The sequence below is a fragment of the Erpetoichthys calabaricus genome, chromosome 9, assembly GCF_900747795.2.
Source record: "Erpetoichthys calabaricus chromosome 9, fErpCal1.3, whole genome shotgun sequence".
In the NCBI taxonomy this organism is placed as follows: Eukaryota; Metazoa; Chordata; class Cladistia; order Polypteriformes; family Polypteridae; genus Erpetoichthys; species Erpetoichthys calabaricus.
In genome coordinates, this window is record NC_041402.2 from 43,974,298 (window position 1) to 43,997,239 (window position 22,942).

Sequence of the window (22,942 nt, forward strand, 5' to 3'; positions counted from 1 at the left end):
TGATCTGACTCTTAACAGCGCCATTATAAGTTCACACCTGATCTGACGCTGTTCGTTTTCAAATAATATTGCATTACTTCGACGATGTTTTCTGCACAGAACCGAAATCAGCAGTTCTTAGCATTGCAGCACGCAAGCTGTCGTATCAACCGCCTACTGTAACTTGCTTTCTTTTTTCTTCGGTTATAGTCTTGAATAGAAGTGCACTTGTTTTGTTATACTTGTACATCAACATATGTTCCTGTGATTGAGTGATACGGGCATGCTGAAAAAATACACGTGTAATGCCACGAAAAGTGCACGCAGACTCTTCAGTTCACAAGCATTGGTACGAGAATGCAGACACAAGTACACTGCAGAGCTACGTCTTTATGTGAAAATAGCTGTGTCAGATGGGGAGGGGGGGCAGGGAAGGATCCTGAACGTGACTGAGAGAATGAAAAGTGAAAAAAAAAAAAAACAAAGCTAATCTTTACAAGTATCATAAATTACACCGGCTGTTACAGACTGAAATAAAATGTATGTTTTTATTCTAAAATAGTAAGAATAAGAGCAGTTTACTTTTCAAAAGGGAGTCATGCAGGATCGAACTTGTGACTTTTTGATTCCCAGTCAGCAACTGATACTGTTGCACCATGGCAGCAGTCATAGTGATAACGTGTCAATGTCGCATGCTAAGGTGGCTTTTTTCTGCAGTTATATTTTTGAATAAAAGCGCACTTGTTCTGTTATATCTGTACCTTTTGTGAAAGTGTTTCTTTGATATTTGGACTTCAGGCTTCACACATTATATAGCTTGTGCCTACATTTTGTCATTTACTACTAGAATATGAAAAACGTTTCTGTTTTAAAAATGTGTTTACACAGATTACTGTAGAAACGGAACACACATGAAATGCGTGTGTTCCAAATAACGATCTATTATTTTGAATCTAAAACTCCACTTCACTCCCAGATAATCAATCAAGGCATGGGCTGGGAGATGTTTGTGCACATTCTAAGTCAGTGTGGGGATGGAATAGCTGGCTGCTTGCAGCTTGTCATTATCTGCACATTTAGAAGACAAAAGACACTGGCGGAGAGGAAGCGATTTAACGGATTTAAGAAGCGATTTAAGGTGGGATGGATCTACGGAGTTTTTTTGTAGGCTCTGGTAATTCTAGTGTTAACTGAGGAGCAATATTGAAAGGGCAATTCAAATTAAAAATGTCACAAACTACTGGTGCTTGACCTTCTGCCGTGAAGAGAAATCAGATGGTCACTTGAAAAAATTCTTGCTTGGTATACACTGAAGCAAATGTAGAGTTGCTCCTGACCCTGGAAATTATTGTAGGGTTGGCCAGATGTGACCCTGGGGTACTGTTTGAAGCTGCCTCAAGATCTTGTGTTAACTAAGCATGTAATCAGAAGGAGAGGGAGACAGAATGACCAGCACTCGCTATGATTTTTTTTAAAGTGACAAGTGAGTGAGCTACCACACCTGTTAGGCAGGGGTTCAGTTCACACACTGGGGCAGGTCCAGAGAGGCAGGAGAGTTTTGTTTCCCTTTTGTTTGAGTCCTTTGTGTTCTCATTATGTTCATCTCACCCTGCTGTTTATTAGTTTAACAAAACCTTTAGTCTACATGGACCTTGGTCTTTTGGTTGTAAGGGCAATCATTATCATCCCTGATATTATATCTTTTTATACCACATCTTTAACTACAAAGCAGTAAGAAACTAAAACGAAAAACAAAGCAAAACAATTTTATGAATGCACTATATACAATTTTACAATTTCTTTTTCAGACTACAGTATAGTTAAAATAAAATACTGTATATTATAACATTAAATTTGAGAAATACTAAGAGTATAATTAGCTTTGGTTCATTTCTCTAGGTGGGCAAATATGTTGCTAACATTTAATTTTCTGCTATCCTACTGCTAGATTTTAGTATTTTTATTGTAGAAATGCAAATATTTAAATACAGCACAAAGATAAGGCTAATATCTCTGTATTCTTGATTTTTCTTGCAGTGGGTCGTTAAGTGTAATATACTGTGTACAATATGTGTGTACATATATACACACACACACAAATATATATATATTTTTTCCCTGCATTTAGGTATTACCAGCCAAGTCTCTGTGAAGTCCCGCTCTCCTTTGCTCCGTTCATCCTGTTCTCCTAGGAAACAGAGGAAGACTAGAGCTGATGCGGAGAGCTGTTCACAGTCATCCCAAGCTGTGCCTACAGGTAAAATGGTCCTATCTGAAAATGTCTACCAGATTCACACCCTTACAACTGTTTAAAGTATATAGGTATTGTCATGCAGTGCCCTGCCTAAGTGAAAAAGAGGACAGACTAGAAAAATATAGTCATCTGAAAGGCAATTAGGTCAGAAAGTGCACTCAAATGATGTGTACAGATTCAGAAAATCAAGTTTGTCCCCCATATATTGCTTATGTAAGCTACCTATTGGTAAATTGTATCTAAATGATGTATAGCTGCAATGCAAAATGTTATTCATGGCTAAGAATAGCTGTTAATTTTGCTCATTATTGTTACCTAGTGTTCTCATGAGTTTGTTTCTGACTGGGACATGAACCAATGAGAGAGTCTAGGTCACTGCCACCTTCTAGGGAGAAAAATAGTTAGATGTGGAAAAAGGTTTAAGTTGCAGTGGTGATTGTAAGGTAGGGATGCAGTCTACAGTAGTTCTTCTGCTTAATAGTCGGTCAGAATGTTCAGTTCAGTATGTAAAACTGAAACACATAAAACACTCACTTTTGTATATTCAGTATTGTGGTGGTATTCTATAATAAGTCCTGGTAGTCTGTGTAAAGTGGCACAACACTTACTTTTGTATATTTAGTATTGTGGTGGTATTCTATACTAAGTCCAGGTAGTCTGTGTAAAGTGGCACTGTGATAATGTGTCATACTCCCTTCTGATGTTGCAGTTCTGAACAAATTTCTCATTAGTCCACATTAATAGCACATGTAATTTAATTGCAAGAAATGTAGATAGCATAAATGAATAATCAACTTTAAAATAACACCTTTTTTCCTCTATGAATGTTTTTTTTTCCCCCCCGTGACAATTCAATAACCTCTATACGAGATTCTGTATAATATAGTTAGCCTTTCTCTAACATGTATCATTGATTAATCTGAAATAGGTCTGTCAGATTTCTTTTTTATATATTGTGTGAGATCAACATTCTTTTATTTTTTGTACCTGCTTTGATCATCTTGGGGTTGTAGGACCCAGAGCCAACATCATTTGATGAAATGCAAGGCCTAACCCTGTTCAAGATGCTAATGCATCACAGGGTACAGTTACACATATGCTTATGGTCATTCGCACAGGGTGTGTTTAGAGTCACCAGTTAACTTTACATGCATATATTTTGTACACGGGAGAGAATCCCACATGGACACAGGAAGAATGTACAGACTCCACACAGATATCTGGGCCTGGAATTTGAACTCATTCTCCTGGAACTGTGAGGCAGCAGCTGTAATTAATGGACCCCCATGCTGTCCCAGTAAAATCTCTTTACCAAGATTAAATGAATATTCTACTTAGAGTGTTTCCAACTATAATATAACAAGATACTTTATTAGTTGTATTAAACAAAGCATCTTTAAAATAATACTTGAAAAGCAAGTTTAGAGGGGGATATTACAGTGACGTTAACTTTATTACTCTAATATTTCCTTGCAGAACTTTACAGATAGTAAAGCATAAAAAATATGATATTATAAAGTTAATCAATGATTGTTTTTTAAAAGCAGTGTAAAACACTTACAAGAAGAAAGCCTGTTTAGATGTAGTATTCTGTCTGGAAGGAATTTCAGGGGATAGTAGTTATTGAACCATTCAAATCTATACACTAATACATTTAACATGTTCAAAAACTAAAACATTTAAGTTTAGTTTTAGAAGTCAACTTTTTAGCAGATATGGCAGTCTTTAAAAGGTAAACTGAGCCAAGCTTTTAAGTGTTGAGTTAATTGTGAAACAGTAGAACAGGTTTGAAAGATTTTATGTACAGTAAAGGAAACGTTCATCCTGTAGTTGTAGAAACAGTGAGAATATAAAGCGAACTCAGCTGTAGATGGACAAGTAGGTAGAAGAAGTTGCAAAAAAACAATGGCTGTATAATGCACAAGGCAGTAGAAAATGCGAAGGATAAACCAAAGAGATTTTTAGTGTTTTAGTAGTAAAAGCACAGTCAAAGAGAAGGTTAAGTGTATTCGGTATTCAGCAAGGCTGAATTAAAATATACAGACAATAAATTAACGACTGCTTTAAATTTGCATTTTTACAATATGTTCATGTGTGAAAAACTCAGTAACTTTCCAGCAGTCACAGTGACTACGAAGGAGGTACTTGGTAGTTTGGAAATTGGAGAGAGAGAAAGAGAAGTATGCATAGATTAAGAAGGCTGAAATCATACAATTCACTGGGAGCAGATAACATTTATCTTAGAGTGCTTGAAGAGCCTAGTGAGTACATATTGTATATAAACCTTTGACTTGTATTTTTTTCAAAAATTCCTACATACTAGGGAAATTCCTACAGATCGATACCTAACAAATGTCTCAAAGGATGGTCGGACCATTTTAAGTAACTATAGGCCTTGTAAGCTCAATAGGCACCACAGTTAAATTAATGGAAAAAAATATTAAGGAAAAGATCAAGCATCACATGGCAATAGTAATTGTATTTGTAAAAAGTCAACATGGATTTAGATAGGATAGATTATAATATAAGGTTTTTATCTAGTAAGTAAAAAATGTTAAATATGCAGTGGAATGCTTGAAACTTGAAAGTACCTATAAAAGAAGGACCCAAGATTTGTAACTCATGCCCTAAGGTATGTGCCGTGAGGAAACACTGAAAGATTAAAATCTGTCCAATTTAAGCAAACAGATTAAGATATTATGTGCTTGCGGAAATTAAAATTATGAAAGGAATTATTGTAGTTTTACTTGGCAATCAGTTCTTCAAAAGGTACACTGTGACGTTAGTTAGGAGAAAAACTGCAGGAATATTAGAAATGTGTGTTCTTCACACAGAGAACAGTAGACTTATGAAATTGACTTATTATGAAATAAGTTACCAAGTATTGTGTTATATAATATTTTCAGGATGTTCACAGTGCCACTCAATTTGATGTTGGAGGATTTAGGTGATATTTAGGTGATATTGATGAGCTCTGTTGGGTTGAGTAGCCTGTTTTTTTAAATTGTTGTAATGTTTTATTTCAAAGTAAGTCTGATGTTAAACACATATCTATGTCCATATCTAAGCAGCTAATCTTATTAGCAACATATAGAAAATCCATTCTTTTATGTGTTCATTTTGTAACTTTTGTATCCATTTTAGGGTGGCGTGTTTATAAATCATTGATAATCACGTTCTTCTGATTTTGTTTATATTGAGACACTTAACAACTGTCTGCAGTTTAAAGTTTTTCCTCATGAAGTGTAAATGATATACCCAAGGTCATACAGAGGGGCAGTTTTGTAGTTTAAAATCCATTTTCTTAGCCTTTACACGATACCTCCATCATCTTAACTGTATTGATACCAAGGTCCATACTCCTTAAAAGCCAGCCTGTAAAATACAATACCATATAATACATTTTTGTATTGCCCAAATCACACAAGGAGTGCCACAATGGGCTTTTACATGCCCCCAGCCTTGACTCTCTAAAAAGACAAGGAATAAATGCCCAAAAAAAACTTGTAGGGAAAAAATGGAAGAAACCTTGGGAAAGGTAGTTCAAAGAGAGAACCCTTTCCAGGTAGGTTGGGCACGCAGTGGGAGTCCAAAAAAAGGAGGTAAATACAATACACAGAACACAAGTAATTCTTAGTACAATATAATAGTGGAATAGAAATATTACAAGTACAGAGCAGAATTCAACATTAATTCAACAAAATAAATTGCATTGTATAATATTACATAAGATGATTTAGATTTGTTCAGAGTCCTGGAGACCTTGGCCATCAGGCTGCCTCCCTCTATTGGCCATTCCAAAGCTAAGTGAGTGCGAGGTCAGCCAATACCCGACAATTCCTGCAATCCTCCATCAGAGATGACTTTACAATAGGCAAGCAGAACAACTTGGCAGGGGAGCAGTGCCACCAAGTGCCACATTTGAGATCCGAGAAGAGAAACAGAAGAGGTGAGGGTTAGGTACAAATTATAACTGTCCAATTATTTATGTTTTAGTGCTAATGACTAACAACAGACATGCAGTATGTACAGCTAATCAGCAGCTTTAGTCAGGATATGCTAAACTGAAGTAGTGAGTGATCGAAGGGGCATCTCTTATAGTAGCAGGCAGACCATTCCACAATTTAGGGGCCCTGTAACTAAATGCATGACCTCCTAAAAAAGTCTTGAGGGATGAAAGTTAGCTGATGCCTTTATCCAAGGTGACTTGCAATGAACGTGTTCATCACAGTTGTTTGCATGCATAGTTTACATTTATGAGTACAGGTGAGTAGTGCTGGGCGGTATGACCAAAATTCTGTATCACGGTATTTTTCAAAATTATACTGGTTTCATGGTATTTGACGGTATTGTTTTTCCATGCATGAGAGGATGTTAACCACATTTTCCACTGCAATAACTGCAGTAGACTGGCTAAGAATAACCTATTCCACTGTCATGAGAATTGTACATTGTACAAAAAAACGTTTTAATGTGCACACAAGTATTAATACAGGTTTGCATGGTCCCATAAAGTGATAGTTTTCAAAGGGGTGGCACTAATGAAGAGAAGGAATCACATTGCATGACAGTTGCAGTCAAAATATAGAGCCTTTTTATTGAACAAAGTTTGCAAACAACTTAAATTATAATTTTGACAACATATTTTTAACCATCCAAAGAGGCATTTAGACTTAGTAAAATATCCATTGGTGTTTGTCAAAAGTTGTATTACACTGAACATGTCTTAGAAAAGAAATAAATAGTAAATATTTTTTGTAAACCAACTATACTTTCTGTTAATGCTAACAATCTCAGTCCACTGACCCGTTAGCTATATGGATTGTAATGGCGTTGGTTATCTCGATCCACCACTTGCTTTTTTTTGTCGTAGGTAGTACCTCTAGCAAACGTGTCTACAAGTGACATCTGACTCGAGTGTCCTCTAGCTTTTTCATTTTTACCTGAGGATGTGGAGGGTGCCAATCTTAGTTCCATACATTTATGGTACTCCAAAGCATGTTTGCGGCTAAGGTGGTGCAGCAAATTGCTTGTTTTGCCACCTCCGGCGACAACTTTAGCCGACAGCATTTGCAGTAAATAGTTGTTTGGTCCACATCTGACACTTTTTAAAACCAAAGTATCTCCAGACAACAGACAGGGCTCCTTTTTTCAGCAAAAGTTCTTCTGTGTCATCATATTCAACTTTATCATCTGCTACAGCTTCAGTTTCAGAATGTTCTCTGTCCATTTTCACCGCTCAATAACTCCAGTAACGCATGTACTCCGTTGCATGCGTGTTTAGCAGTGTAGCAGTGAAAAAGGTCCCCCCTTAAACAGTTTCCCACTGCGCCACGTTCTGAACGTTGTTTATGCTATTTAAACCGGTGTTGCGGTATAAGAAAAATCCATATCTTAACAAAAATAAAAAACGGTTTTCGGTATGAACCGGTATACCTCACAAAACTACAGGTGAGTTAGTTGAATTGCTCTGGATTATATGACCAGCAATATTTGGCCACTACACCACATAGATACAGTTACATCTTTTATTTATTGAGTAAAAGTGTGAAAGCAGGGCATTTAATTGAAACATAATACTGATTAGAATAACTCAGACACTCATGGTGATTAAAGGATGAAACGGTGACACAATCATAGTGTTGCTGCCTTGCATATCAGTTCCCTCCCTACGTTGAATTTGCATGTTCTCCCTGCGTCTAAGTGGGTTTCCTTTCACTGACCAAAGGCATGCAGGTTAGGTGAACTGATGATGCTAAATCGTTCCAAGTTTGTGTGTGTGTGTGTGTTTGCCCTGCGATAGACTAGTGCCCTGTCCAGGATTTATTCCTGCATTTTGCCCTTTGCTAGCAGGGATAGGCTCCAGAAAATGCCCCTGGTCTAGATTAAGCAGTTTTGAAAATGACATGACTTAAGTCAAGATGATTGTTTATATATCTTGTACATTAAATGGCACTGTTTTGTTTTTCAGCAGACCACAGCTCCCATTCTGCTGGCACATTATCTTCTCCTAAGAAAAGGCGTGATGAATCATTGAGCCTGGAATCTTCTACATCCAAAGATGTTGCCACAGGTGAACAGCAAAAATATGCCTTGTTTTTCTTCAGTGCTGTGCCTGTATAGTTTATCTTAAATTAGTGTGAAAAATGTTTTTCTTCTGAAAAAGTCAATAGCATACTTATGAAAAGGTGTATTTTTTATCATTTCTTTTAATTTTTCTGAATATTTGAAATTTCTAAGTTTAAGTAACATGCTTACTCAAGAAAACACAAAGTCATAAAATGTTTTCTTTGAGTCAGTTCATATCTTGAAAATATGTTCGCATGTATGGTATTTATTATAGTTAATATGAAGCAATAATAGCTTTCAATTATGTGTTCATGTCTGTATTGAGAAATATTGAAAAATGTTATAAAGCATGGAAAAATGACTACTTCTTTACAGTACAAGTCATTGCAGTATTAATATACACTTTTCCCTCTTTCACCTATTGAAGAAATTGTTGATTATTTTCACATTATTTTCCAAGTTTGATTTCGACAAATGATGACAGTTTCAGAAGCAATAAAGTTCTGAATGAAATGTGAATTCTGTATGAATGGTATAATTTGATGACCTGAAACAGCACTTGTGTTATCGATGACATCCTTATGACAATGATCTCAATGGGCAAAAGCTACACAGCTGCTATGAGTACACATACTAAACCATGCTTTCTTCTTCTTTTCTTTGAAAGATGCAGCTATAATGCATTTTACATCCTCCATATCGTACAGGTAACCTTTTTTTGCTTTATTAACACAAAAGCAAAAATTGGAAGCATTTCAGCTATCCAGAAAACTATCATTTTTGCCAGAAAAGCAGTGCTTTGTCAGTGCAAGGACATGAAATGTATAGTTTGCAAAGGAGCACAGAATGGTTGTTTAACATTTTGCTTTTCCAGCAAATGCCCCTTTAAGCCTTGGATCTGCAGCAGTGCTTTTTATTTTTGTATTTTTCAATATTCTTTGGTATAATACACAGTGCAGATATGACAGCCGAATGTGATGATTGCCACCTTAATGCATGAAGCATATGAAAATACCAAACAAATAATTTGAGAAAATTGTAGGCTGCTTTTAAAAAAAAAAAAAAGAGAGAAAAGGTGTGCAAATCTCAGGTTTACCTTGTACTTGGTAGACTGAACATCTCTAGCTTGTGTTGCTACAGCATTTGTTTGGATCTCCATTTAATTTCCACTTTCTCAAGTCTACTATGCTATTAGTTTTGCCAACTTTGTGCAGTTTAAAATGACCACATGACCTGCCAATAATAAATAAGATTAGTTTCCAACTAGCTACATCAAACAAGAGGGTAATATTCAAGCATAACATTGTTTAATTCATTCAGAAACATAACAAGCTAATAAAATGTAGAAGATTAAATCAATCCTATCTAAACCTCTACTCAAAGGTAGAGTGTTGTGTGTAGAATTCTGAGGGAAAAAATGAATTTAATCCATTTTGGAATAAGGCTGTAACATAACAAAATGTGGAAAAAGTGATGCGCTGTGAATACTTTCCGGATGCCCTGTAAATTTGAACCCCCCTCCACCTGTACCCTCTCCACCCTTAGGCTATACAAATGAAACAAATAAATTAATAAAACGTGCAGGAGGCTCACCAGTCCCAGAGTCCCACACATCAGGATTCTGGTCATTGGTTTACTGTCATCCATGATGTTTCAAGATGGTTTGATAAACCATTGACCCTTTTGGCTGACAGTTCTAAAAGAGCAAGGTTGTAAAAAGAGGACCTCCAGATAGAGAAAATAACAAGGCCAGGGTTCTTCCATTGGGAAGTTGTAAGAACTTTGGCTGCTATAGTAGACACTGAAAAAGTGCACTGTTGATGAAAAGAGAGTAGAGGAATCCTAAAAGGATGAGAATGATTTGAGAGTGAGGAAAAGCAAGACCAATACAATGAAGGAGATAGAGTAAATGATTCCTAGAGAACTGCAGTACAAGGACATTCCCAGAATGTGTAGAGAAAGGTGTCTGATGCATTAAGGGAACACGGGTGACAGATTCGGTCAGTAGCTAAACTCATCAGGACACTTCCTAGAATAGTGATAACCTCTATGAATAACTTTTACATTGGATGTGTAATTAATTAAGTATTTTGTTTAATTGTCAAATGCCATGTACAGCTACCTGAATATAAAAGGAGCACAAAAATGTCATCCTAGCAAATGTATATTGATTTTTTCCCCAAATATCATATATACTCGAGTATAAGCCAACCCGAATATAAGCCGAGGTACCTAATTTTACCTACAAAAACTTATTGACTCGAGTATAAGCCTAGGGTGAGAAATGCAGCAGCTACTGGTAACAGGGGTGTGGAAATCAAATTTTTTTCTACTTGTCCACAAACAAGTAAACTTAGAAAAACCACTTGTCTGCCAGTTAAATTCACTTGTCCATAAACAAATAACAAAAGTGAAAAATAGTTTATTTTTTCTGATCTCTTTTATTGATACCAAAACTGCCTTCCATTTTAAAACTGAAAAAAGTTCTTTCAGGGAGTAGTATTTTGCCACCTTGCTCTAGAACATTATATAAAAGATTCCCGTATCATTTTAACTCACTAATAAACAATGCCTTCATTATAGCTACACTAGTTCTGTTTCGCATACTACAGTTACAGTGAAGATTTTTATAGATATTTCATAACCTTTGGAAACCGTTAGAATGTTTTCTTCTTTATTTTTAATAAACTGACAGCGCGAAACCAACTTGTTTTATATGAAATATTCACTAATCAAAAACGATCCATTGACAGCTCATCAAAATTGATGTTGTCACGCAATAAATTTCTTAACTCCTCAATATATCACAACCTACACGAAATTGCAAATTTTAGGAAAGATTAACTGCCTAACAAGCTTTGTTATGTGGTGAAAACAATTGTATTGTAAGTAAAATAACTGCATTTTTATGTAGAAACAATTAATTTTATCAATCTTCTTCTATAATACGCTACCGTGGCTGTTCATTTGTCTGTCCAGGATTTTAAATCACCTGTAGCTCGCAAACCATTTCACCTTTTGACTTGAAATTTGGTACACATACAGTATACTACGTGACGTCTACTATCCGCTTTCGGGGTGATGATTTGTATTACTCTTTATTTTTATTTTATTTTATTGTTGAATCAACTCTCGGCAGTGCGCAGCAGGGCGGCGCATGCGTTTGGGAGTCGTTCTCATTCCCCACCACCTTCGCTAATCATTCTTGAGGCAGATTGAAGACTTAAGTGCCAGTTTAAGTGAAAAATTAAAGAAAACGTACTAAGTAATTGCAACACAAAAACTAACTTAATCAGTTTTAACGCGAAAAGATGCCAACGAAAGAAGAGAAGCAGCGGGCCGCTACGGTGGAGAAAAGAAGAGCTGCTCAGGAAGCAGCAAGCGCATCAACCTCTGAGCAAATGAATGGTAAACGTACAGAGAAAGAGGATGAAAACTAGGAATGCTCAAGTCAAGTGTATTCACTGCATGTTATCGTGCAGTACGCCGTTACTGGTAATATATAAAAGTTATTGATTATAATGAAAAATTATCAGATTACATCGTATTGTCGGCATGAAAAAAATGACCGCATCTCCAAGCATGTAAGTATTAGGGTAAAATACTTACGTAAGACCGTAAGAATGCTTCCCCTTTGAAAAATCAGCCGTCATTTTGTAAACAATATTGAAGACCAATTTGAGACATGAAGAACATGCCTAAGTAGACTGTTTCCGCACAAAGTACGTACCCAAATGTTTAAAATGTGAAAGTAGTGGTAAAATGTGCCCTGCACAGCACATATAATATTTTTCTCCAGAAAATTGCACTTGTCCGCGGACAACTGAAACCAGAAAAACATGCTTGTCCGACGGTCAATTTACCCATGTCGGACGAGTCGGGCGTTGGATTTCCGCACCCCTGGGTAAGTTTCAATAATCAGAATAAATACCAATAAAATTACCGTACATTAATTGAGGTATCAGTAGATTAAATGTTTTTGAGTATTTATTTCAAAGAAAAACAGTAAATTAGCTCTGTAAGTGGAGAAGAGGGTCAACAAAAACAATATGGTATCTCTCTCACTCGCTGCACAGGGAGAGACTGAACACGTGCGGGTTGGCGGGGGCAGTGGGACCTGACTTAAATATAAGCTGAGGGAGATGTTTTTCAGCACATTTTGGGTGCTGAAAAACTCAGCTTATATTCGAGTATAAACGGTAATTCAAATTTTTATGATTAAACAAAGGCATGTACAGTATCTATTTTTTATTTTCTCCCCCTACAGTGGGCAGAGTTGCTTCGTTCATTGTGCCTAAACCTACTATGACTTTGTAACTTTTTTTAAAAGTAGAACAAACAAAACAAATGCTGAACAACTATAATTGTACAAACTCAATTACAAAAACGCTGGGAATCTGTGTAAAATGTAAATACCAATGGAATGCAATGATTTGCAAATCTCATAAACCCATATTTTATTCACAGTAGAACAAAGAAAGCATTTGAAATGTTTAAACTGAGAAAATGTACCATTTTAAGAAAGGAAAAGATCATTTTGAATTTGATGGTAGCAACACGTCTCAAAAAAGTTAGGATAAGGGCATGTTTACCACTGTTTAGCATCTCTTCTTCTTTTAACAGCAGTCTGTAAATGTCTGGGAACTGAGGAGACCAGTTGCTGGACTTTTGGGAGAGAAACGTTGCCCCATTCTGGTCTGATATAGGATTCTAATTGCTCAACAGTCCTGGGTCTTCTTTATCATATTCTTCGTTTCATGATGTACCAAAAGTTTTCAATTGGTGAAAGGTCTGGACTGCAGGCAGGCCAGTTCAGCACCTAGACTCCTCTACTACAAAGCCATTCTTTTATAATAGATGCAGTATGTGGTTTAGCATTGTCTTGTTGAAATATGCAAGACCTTCCCTGAAAAAGATGTCATCTGTAACCTGTATATGCCTTTCAGCGTTGATGGTGCTTTTCCAGATGTGCAAGCTGCCAATTACATAGGCACTAATGCACCTCATACCATTACAGATGCAGGCTTTTGAACTAAGCACTGATAACAAGCCGTATGGTCCCTATCCTCTTTATTCCAGAGAATGTAGTGGCCATGTTTTACAAAAAGAATATTAAATTTCGATTCGCCTGATATAAATTTCGATTCGTCTGACCACAGAAAAATTTTCCACTTTGCCTCAGTCCATTTTAAATGAGCTTTGACCCAGAGAACACAGTGGCATTTCTGGATCATGTTCACATATGGCTTGTTCTTTGAATGACAGAGCTTTAACCTGCTTTTGTGGATGGCACTGCAAACTGTGTTCACAGATAAAGATTTCTGGAAATGTTCCTTATCCCATGCAGTGATTTCCATAACAGGATCAGGCCTGTTTTTAATGCCGTGCCACCTGAGGGCCCGAAGATCACTGGCATCCATTATTGATTTTTGGCCATGTCCCTTGAGCATAAACATTTCTCCAGATTCTCAGAAACGTTTGATGTTATTATGTACTGTAGATGATGAGATATTCAGTCTTCTCCATTTTACATTGAGGAACATTATTCTGAAATTGTTCCACAATTTGTAGACACAGGTTTTTGCAGATTGGTGAACATCTGTCCGTTATTTCCTTCTGAGAGACTCCGCCTCTCAGAGATGCTCTTCTTATACCCAATCATGTTACTGACCTGTTGCCAATTAACCTAATTAGTTGCAAAATGTTCATCCAGCTGTTTCTTTTACTACCACTTTTCCAGCCTTTTGTTGCCCCCATCCCAACTTTTTTGAGACGTGTTGCTGCCATCAAGTTCAAAATGAGCTAGTATTTTTGTGAAACAGTAAAATGTCTCACTTTTAACATTTGATATGTTTTCTATGTTCTATTGTTAATAAAATATGGGTGTATGAGATTGGCAAATTATTGCATTCTGTTTTTATTTACATTTTACACTGCGGCTGACCTTTTTTGAAACTGGGGTTGTAAATTTATAATTTACGATATATTCAACAAAATAATAAAAAAGCACTTTTGTGATAAAAGATGATTGTTGTTTTCCTTTAGATTGCCAGTTTGTAGATCATTTCAATCTGTAGTCATTTTTAAGTGTATACAGTTTTGGAATTTACTTTTTGAAATTTATCATAAATGTTATTATTTGGAACATTTTTAATAATTGGCCAAACACTATTTTTGTCAATGGATTTTCTTTTAATGTGTTTTATGTTCAGTGCTACATACTTTATCCAAATATAACATTAAATTTAGACATCTTTGAATTTACAGGCTCAACTTTTTAAGCACTATTGTTTTTTTGTTAACTGAATTTTTAGCTTATTCACTCTTAATCCTTTACTTGGATTGTGAAACATAAGGATTTGCAGTGTCAAAATATAGCTGGTTAAGGATCACAGTTAATGGCCTACCTACTACTGTAATCCTTAGCTAGTTTAGAGTTAGGCTTCACATGTAACAGCAAAGTAGGCTAGAACTTGTAAAGTTTGTATCTTAAATAGGAAACCATCAAAACATTGTAGTGCCTGAATCATACTTCTGCTTATCAAAACATTAATATAAAAAAAAAAAATCTGTATTACTGTCATTAAGGATATTGCAATTACTTTCAAGTATATTTTTTCTTTTTTCTTCCGGGAAGTAAGGAAATAAAAAAAAGAACACATATTTGATAGGTAATTTCCATAAATTCCAGAATTAAATTGGGAAGAGGCGATAGACTGGAGCAGGCTGGAGTCACAAATATCAGAATCCAAGGACTGGAACATAAAGAGGAAAGCCAAGTTCACTTTGCAACAGCTGGACATTCTTGTGACTGAGGTGTCTAAAAACAATAGCAAGCTTTTTGGGAAAGGGTTGGAGAGGCTTACTCTGGTGGAAAGGGATAAGATATGGGAAGAAATTAAGGAGAAAGTGAATTCAGTCTCATCTATCAAGAGGAATATTCGAGACGTGAAAAAACGATGGGATGACTTGAAGAGACGCACCTTGCAGAAAATTGCATATGCTAGAAATAGTTCTAAAGATCAAAACAGAAGATATATCCTGGGATTGTCTTCTTTAGAAAGAAGGGTGGAAGCAATGCTGCGACGTCGGGGGAAAGCCATTCTCTTCAGCCAAACTTCACAAAGCCCAGGCCACACTGTCTACTTTGAGACAGGTAAGTTATACAATATAAATTACTTTCAACTATTATATTTATTTTCTTCTGTAGAAGAGTATATACTGCTTGATGGTTATTGGCATTTTTTTTTTTTTTGCTTTCACTTGTTTTAAACCTAAAAATAGAAAGCAATGTGATGTATAAAATGCAGGTAGTACAGTAAAATAAGTGTTTTGTGGATCATATTCTGAGGCAGTAAATTTTCATTTTTATAGCAATTGTGCAGGGTAAAGCTTAAGACATTTCATTTTAATATTGATGGCATCTTAAAAAATGTTTTCCAGAGTTCAAGTTATTAATGAAAACTGAAAGCAGCAAAATTAATTATAAGCCACTTATAACTGAGTTAATTTTGGACAAAGAGGTTATTTGTGCATCTCATGGCTTACAGACATATGACATTCTTCATTGCTCCAGGCATCTGCTTATGTCTAAGGTTATATACTTCCATTGAGATAAAATAACTAGAAACTTGTTAAGTATGTTTTAAATAATAGTTTTCATTAACAAGTACCTGGGAAATTCTGCCTACCAATTAAATAACTTAACACTCCCAAACCCACTTAAGACATTTTTAGGGTTTAGAGTAACCAGAGGCTATCCTGGCAGCACTTGGCTCAAGTCAGGAAATAACCCTGAAGGTGTGCCTGTGCGCTGTAGGGTACACTAACACACATGCCTATATTCACTCTTGCACTAAGCCTGTTTGGAATTGCCAGTAATCCCGATTTGAACAGCTTTAAGGAGAGTGTTCAAACTTTGTAGTGAGAGCAACTGTGCTGAATTCAAACCCAAAAATTTGTATCTGTGAGTCAATAGCAGTATCCACTGTGTCATTATGTCTCCCTTCTGTTTAAATACTATTTTGACTGTAGGAACCTATATTTAGTATATTCACAGTATGTATATATATATATATATATATATATATATATATATATATATATATATATATATATATATATATACAGTACTGTGCAAAAGTTTTAGGCAGGTGTGAAAAAATGCTGTAAACAAAGAATGCTTTAAAAATGGAAGTGTTAATCATTTATTTTCATCAATCAACAAAATGCAGTGCATGAACAAAAGAGAAATCTAAATCAAATCAATATTTGGTGTGACCACCCTTTACCTTCAAAGCAGCATCAATTCTTCTAGGTACACTTGCACACAGTTTTTGAAGGAACTCGGCTGGTAGGTTGTTCCAAACATCTTGGAGAACTAACCACAGATCTTCTGTGGATGTAGGCTTCCTCACATCCTTCTGTCTCTTCATGTAATCCCAGACACACTCGATGATGTTGAGATCAGGGCTCTGTGGGGGCCATACCATCACTTCCAGGACTTCTTGTTCTTCTTAATGACTTTGGCTGTATGTTTGGGGTTGTTGTCCTGCTGCAGAATAAATTTGGGGCCAATCATACACCTCCGTGAGGTATTGCATGATGGATAAGTATCTGCCTGTATTTCTCAGCATTGAGAACACCATTAATCCTGACCAAATCTCCAACTCCATTTGCAGAAATGCAGCCTCAAACGTTCAAGGAAGCTCCACCATGCTTCACTGTTGCCTGCAGACACTCATTATTATACTGCTCTCCAGCCCTTCGACGAACAAATTGCCTTCTGCTACAGCCAAATATTTCAAATTTTGACTCATCAGTCCAGAGCACCTGCTGCCATTTTTCTGCACCCCAGTTCCTATGTTTTCGTGCATACTTGAGTCGCTTGGCCTTGTTTCCACGTCGGAGGTATGGATTTTTGGCTGCAACTCTTCCATAAAGACCAGTTCTGGCCAGATTTCTCCGGACAGTAGATGGGTGTACCTGGGTCCCACTGGCTTCTGCCAGTTCTGAGCTGATGGCACTGCTGGAGATCTTCCGATTTCGAAGGGTAATAAGCGTGATGTGTCTTTCATCTGCTGCACTAAGTTTCCTTGGCCGACCACTGCGTCTACGATCCTCAACTTTGCCTGTTTTTTTGTGCTTCTTCAAAAGAGCTTGAACAGCACATCTTGAAACCCCAGTCTGCTTTGAAATCTTTGTCTGGGAGAGACCTTGCTGATGCAGTATAACTACAGTGGAACCTCGGTTCACGAACGTCTCGGTACACGTACAAATCGGTTTACGACCAAAAAGTTCGCCAAACTTTTGCCTCGGTTCACGACCACACACTCTGTATACGAACAAGCCAGGTTCCCTTTCGGTTTGTACATGTTCAGTCTCTTCCTGTGCAGCGAGCAAGAGGGAGCGAGAGTGCGCGACACACACACGCACACACACAGGCAGTGAGAGAGAGCTGCACACACACACACAGGCAGCAGAGATAGAGCCGCAAACACACACAGGCAGCGAGAGAGATAGAGCCGCGCACACACACAGGCAGAGAGAGATAGAGCCACACACACACAGGCAGAGAGAGAGAGAGAGCTGTGCACACACACGAGAGAGACACGCACACACACAGGAGCTTGAGAGAGTTGCACGCACACACACAGGAGCACGCTAGAGAGACACACGCAGGCTCTCCAGGCTCACAAAAGAGAGAGAGAGGGAGGGATGCATAAGGTAGAGAAGGCTTGTTTTTGTTTTCAGTTCTATTTACAGTGATCAGTTCGTAGCCTGCATTGTTGCAATGTTACTTTTCTTGGTGGTTTATTAAATTACGGGTTTTTCAAATGTTCATTTTTTTCCCCTGTGCTTAAAACTCATTAAAAAAAAGTGTTTTTAGCTAGTGGTTCCTAGCACTATAGCGTGAACTATTGCAGTGTTGGTTTTCTCTGTTGTTCAAGGTTTTCTCAGTGTTATTCAATGTTTTTACATTTAGTTTACTATTACGTATGTGCATTCTATGGTATGATTAACTGTATTTGTGCTTAAAAATTTAAAAAAATATATATTTACATACAGTTCGTATGGTCTGGAACGGATTAATTGTATTTACATACAATCCTATGGGGGAAATTGCTTTGGTTCACGACCAAATCGGTTTACGACCAGAGTTTTGGAACGAATTATGGTCGTGAACCGAGGTTCCACTGTACCTTGTGTCTTGTTGCTGTGCTCAATCTTGCCATGACATGAAACTGTCTTCCACAACCTCACCTTGGTAGCAGAGTTTGGCTGTTCCTCACCCATTCTCCTACACAGCCGTTTCTGTTTCAGTTAATGACTGTGTTTCAACCTACGTGTGACATTGATGATCATTAGCACCTGTTTGGTATAATTGGTTGATCATACACCTGACTATAATCCTACAAAATCCCTGACTTTGTGCAAGTGTACCTATAAGAATTGATGCTGGTTTGAAGGCAAAAGGTAGTAACACCAAATATTGATTTGATTTAGATTTTTCTTTTGTTCGCTCATTTTGCATTTTGTAAATTGATAACAATAAACAATCATTATTTATATTTCTGAAAGCATTCTTTGTTTACAGCATTTTTTCACACCTGCCTAAAACTTTTGCACAGTACTGTATATATATATATAGTGGAACATGACCCGGCCACAGACAGGCAGACACGTTTGAATCACCCCACACACGTTTATTTTGGTGCTCCATATTTACAGATAGTGCTCCTCTGTCCCCAAAAGTCTTGGCCAACACACTCAATGCCTTCTCTTCAGGCCGCCTCCTTCTCTCTCCTCCAGACCTTGTCCGTCTTCCATCCGACTCTAGTCACCATATGTAGGGAGGCGGTCCCTTTTATATTCCCCCAGGTGTGTTCCGGCAATCTTCCACCGACACGCCCCAGTGTGGCGGAAGTGCCGGCTGCATCCCTGGAAGCATTCCGGGTGTCCCTGCTCTTCTTGCCCCCAGCACTTCTGGGTGTGGCGGAAGTGCTGAGGTCCAGGGATCCCAAGGCATCCGGGCGCCCCCTGGTAGTGACCACGGGCCCCTACAGGGATGAGCTTCCATGTTCTGTACCCGTGGTCCCCATAGCCGCCAGGGCAATCGCCCCCACGTGGTCTGGGGAAGGCGTAAGCCCTCGTCCGGGGTGTCCTGGCCAGGTCGCCCACCAGCCACCTGCAACAGTGCCCCACCGCCAGCGAAGACCCGTCAGGCGGAGTGTCTCATCCCGCGAGGGCAGCTCATCCCCGAAGTGGGTCCTACTCCTGCAGCTCCAGGGTCCGGTCCTGTCAAACAAACAGAAATAGGGGAGGAGACACTGCCTGAACACCACCACCTGATGTCCTGTTGTGCCTCGCACAGGCAGCGCTCCCCCTCTTACCAGCACCCCGGGACCTGCTCTATCAGCACCCCCCTCTGAGGTTTCCATGCCCCTTTGGTCGGAGCTACTCGCGCCCTCGTAGCCTCCACCAGCTGTGGCAGCGCCCCATCGCCAGCGAAGAGTCGTCCAGTGAAGCGGGTCCTACTGCTCGTCCAGGGTCCGGTCCTGCAAGACATACAGCATGAGGGGCAGAGACGCACCCGGAAGTGCTGAGGTCCAGGGATCCCAAGGCGTCCGGGCGCCCCCTGGCAGTGACCACGGGCCCCTAAAGGGATGATGTCCATGAGTTCAACACTTCAGGCTGTCATTGCCAGCAAAGGGTTTTCAACCAAGTATTAGAAATGAACATTTTATTTCCAGTTATTTAATTTGTCCAATTACTGTTGAGCCCCTGAAATGAAGGGATTGTGTTAAAAAAATGCTTTAGTTGCCTCACATTTTTATGTAATCGTTTTGTTCACCCCACTGAATTAAAGCTGAAAGTCTGCACTTCAACTGCATCTGAGTTGTTTCATTTAAAATTCATTGTGGTAATGTACAGAACCAAAATTAGAAAAAAGTTGTCTCTGTCCAAATATTTATGGACCTAACTATATACAGGGTAGACTCCTCTCTCAAGGAAAGTCTGGAAAGAGTCTTGCCTATTTTGTAAAAGACAGCTCTTGATGTTGCTAGTTTTTATGAAGGCTGGCTTTTAATGTTGTTGATTTGGTAGTTCATTTGATACATTTAAATGACCACAAACCTTCCAAGTGTGGGAGCAGAAGAAGAAGAATTATTGTTTTTTGCTTTGGTCCAAAGAGCATACAGAAGAATAAAACGATATCCATCTGCTTCCCAGCTAGATTCCTAGCTCACTGTAAAGATCAAAATGCTGTAAATGTTAGATTTTCTCTATCAGTTCCTTTCGTGTCATTACGACTTATTTATATGGCTCTGAGCCTTCTCACATGGGCTATAGGGTTTTTGATTTTTTTTTTTTTTTTTTACACAACCATTATCTATTGTGCCTCCTCGAACTTTTTACTTTTATATTTACTATATATTTAACAGATCCTTTATGTAAATCTTTGCAATTTTCACTTTAATTTACTCTTGATTACTTTCCACAGAATTTTGCTGAATTGTGTATACTTTTTGGCAAACAAAACAGATGTCTAAGATATTGTCTTTCCATAATGAGTATAAAGGATTTCACGGAGCATTAAGTTTTCCTTTAAACAGTATGAGGCACATATTTTAACTTTTATGAATACTAGTTGCAAGGCATTACATTAGGAAAGTATACTAATTTATTATCAGTTATCAGTTGTTATGGTTAATGACAGCATAAAAGTATAGCAGTATTATGACAGTATTGAAGTGTAGCACTTTTTTGGTAACAGTTGTTATGATTTAATCATGCTCTTTGTTTCTATGCCTGGGAAGGGAACAATGTATTTCATTTTTCTTGTCACACAAATGAAAGAAAGTCATCAGACGAAGGGAAAGAAGCTGCAGTATGCCTTTGTAGATCTTAAGAAGGTGTTTGACAGGGTGCTATGAGAGGTAGCATTTTTGATAATATTCACACTATATGTGAATAAATGACACACTTGTTGAGTAAAGCTAAATGTGAAGTTAGCCTGAACTAATAGATCAGATACCCATAATTACACATTATAAAGTGTACAAGCTTGTAACTCACAGAAGAATATCTTGTGTATTGTTTAACAGATGTGTTTTTCTTTGATTAATTTTAATAAATTATGACCTACTTTATGGCCCAGTTATATATTAACTTTTAGATTTAAAGCCATTATGTCTGTAGAGATGTCAGGTTTGCCTTATGTAACAATCTAGTTCAAGCAGAAAGTGTCAAATGATACTGAGCAATGAAATGTTTCTATCTTCTGCATACCCCTCCACTGCTTAGTGCTATAAACGCTTCCATTATGTTGCTTTTGTTAGTTGGAAATGCATATTTACAACCGAGCTTGGGAGATCTAACCTAGTAGAGCTCATACATCCAAACAAATGTATGCTGTATGTGAATTTAATGAGTGACCTTAAGTATAACAGCATATCTTAATGTTGTAAGTTTTAATGAATTACCCTAACTATACCAGCATATCTTATCGTAAGTTTCATTAAGTATAACATATACTACAAATAAAAAATATTTGAATTTTTATGACAGGTTTACATATTAGTTCAGTTTACATTGTTTTCTGTTTCTTTCAGATGACACCACAGAAGACAGTTTTTCAGATGTTGATCCAGGATTCTTCAGTCAAAGGACTGAGTACTCCCTTCAAGAAGGTCCTACTAGTGACTGCGCATGTCCTTCCCATTTTCTCCTGCACTCTCCATCAATCATTTCTGAACATGAAGATAATACCGTACCTCCAGAGCCATGCAATATACTTCATTCCACCTCTGATGGCGAAGAGTCTAGTCAAACTCCACCATTTCAGGTTTTGCAGTTCTCTGATTTAGATTTTCGGCTTCTTAAGACCCAAATGGAACAGACAGCTGCACTACAGGCTGGAATTGTCCATATTCAGCAAGGGCTGGCAAATCTGACTAAAATCCATACTGCTCTCGCTGATCGTATTGAAGCTGCCATTTGCCAGCTGAGCCAGTCCTTCATTCCTGTTGCCAACCATGTAGTGGCTGCCACAGAACTAATGGTTGCAAGCTTGCAACAGAATTCCTTGCTCATGGCACGCCTTGTAGAGATGTTACAGATTCAGCAGCAGGGGTTACAAACAGCAGACCACCTTCATTTTGTTTTCCCAGGAGAGTTATCATCTGTTGCTGCTTCTGCAGCACACAGTCACAATGAGTCACCTTTTGAAAATATTTTAAAGGCAAATCCTCCTTAGAGAGACCAGCTTTAGAAACAATATTCAAAAGATTCTGCAGCACCTACCCATGACTAGTATGAAACTCTTAGATTTATTGCAGTAGTTTTTATTAGAATGTTACACAACATTTATGCAAAATAAAATTACAACCAAATAAGTTAATTGACAAATGCATGAAATTTGCTCACTTATTAAAATATTTATTAAGTATAAGACTCGTAGGGTTGATTTTCTAATCCTCTGTGATATATGTACATTGCCTGCTTTTTGACATGTATATGGGAATATATTATATTATCCATATTGCAGATTGCATGTGTAGTATTATTTATTATAATTAAAATGACCTTGAATTTCCTAAACAGTTGTTTATGTATTTAATTTATAACATCTAAATA

General features: G+C 37.6%; 1 protein-coding gene across 5 annotated transcripts in view; it reads left to right on the top strand.

Annotated features, from left to right (window-relative positions):
* Window positions 1–22,942, top strand: part of vrk3 (VRK serine/threonine kinase 3) — a 69,046-nt gene that overhangs the window by 3,828 nt on the left and 42,276 nt on the right. The window contains exons 3-6 of one of the 5 annotated variants that reach the window (XM_028809403.2): window positions 2,108–2,236; window positions 8,208–8,306; window positions 14,994–15,458; window positions 21,919–22,791. In XM_028809403.2, coding sequence (XP_028665236.1) covers window positions 2,108–2,236; window positions 8,208–8,306; window positions 14,994–15,458; window positions 21,919–22,562 — 1,337 coding nt within the window. In that variant the 3' untranslated portion in view covers window positions 22,563–22,791. Of the gene's footprint in view, window positions 1–2,107; window positions 2,237–8,204; window positions 8,307–14,993; window positions 15,459–21,918; window positions 22,803–22,942 lie in introns of those variants that run through there. The other 4 variants (XM_028809402.2, XM_051931523.1, XM_028809404.2 and 1 more) reach the window with 4 other exon arrangements.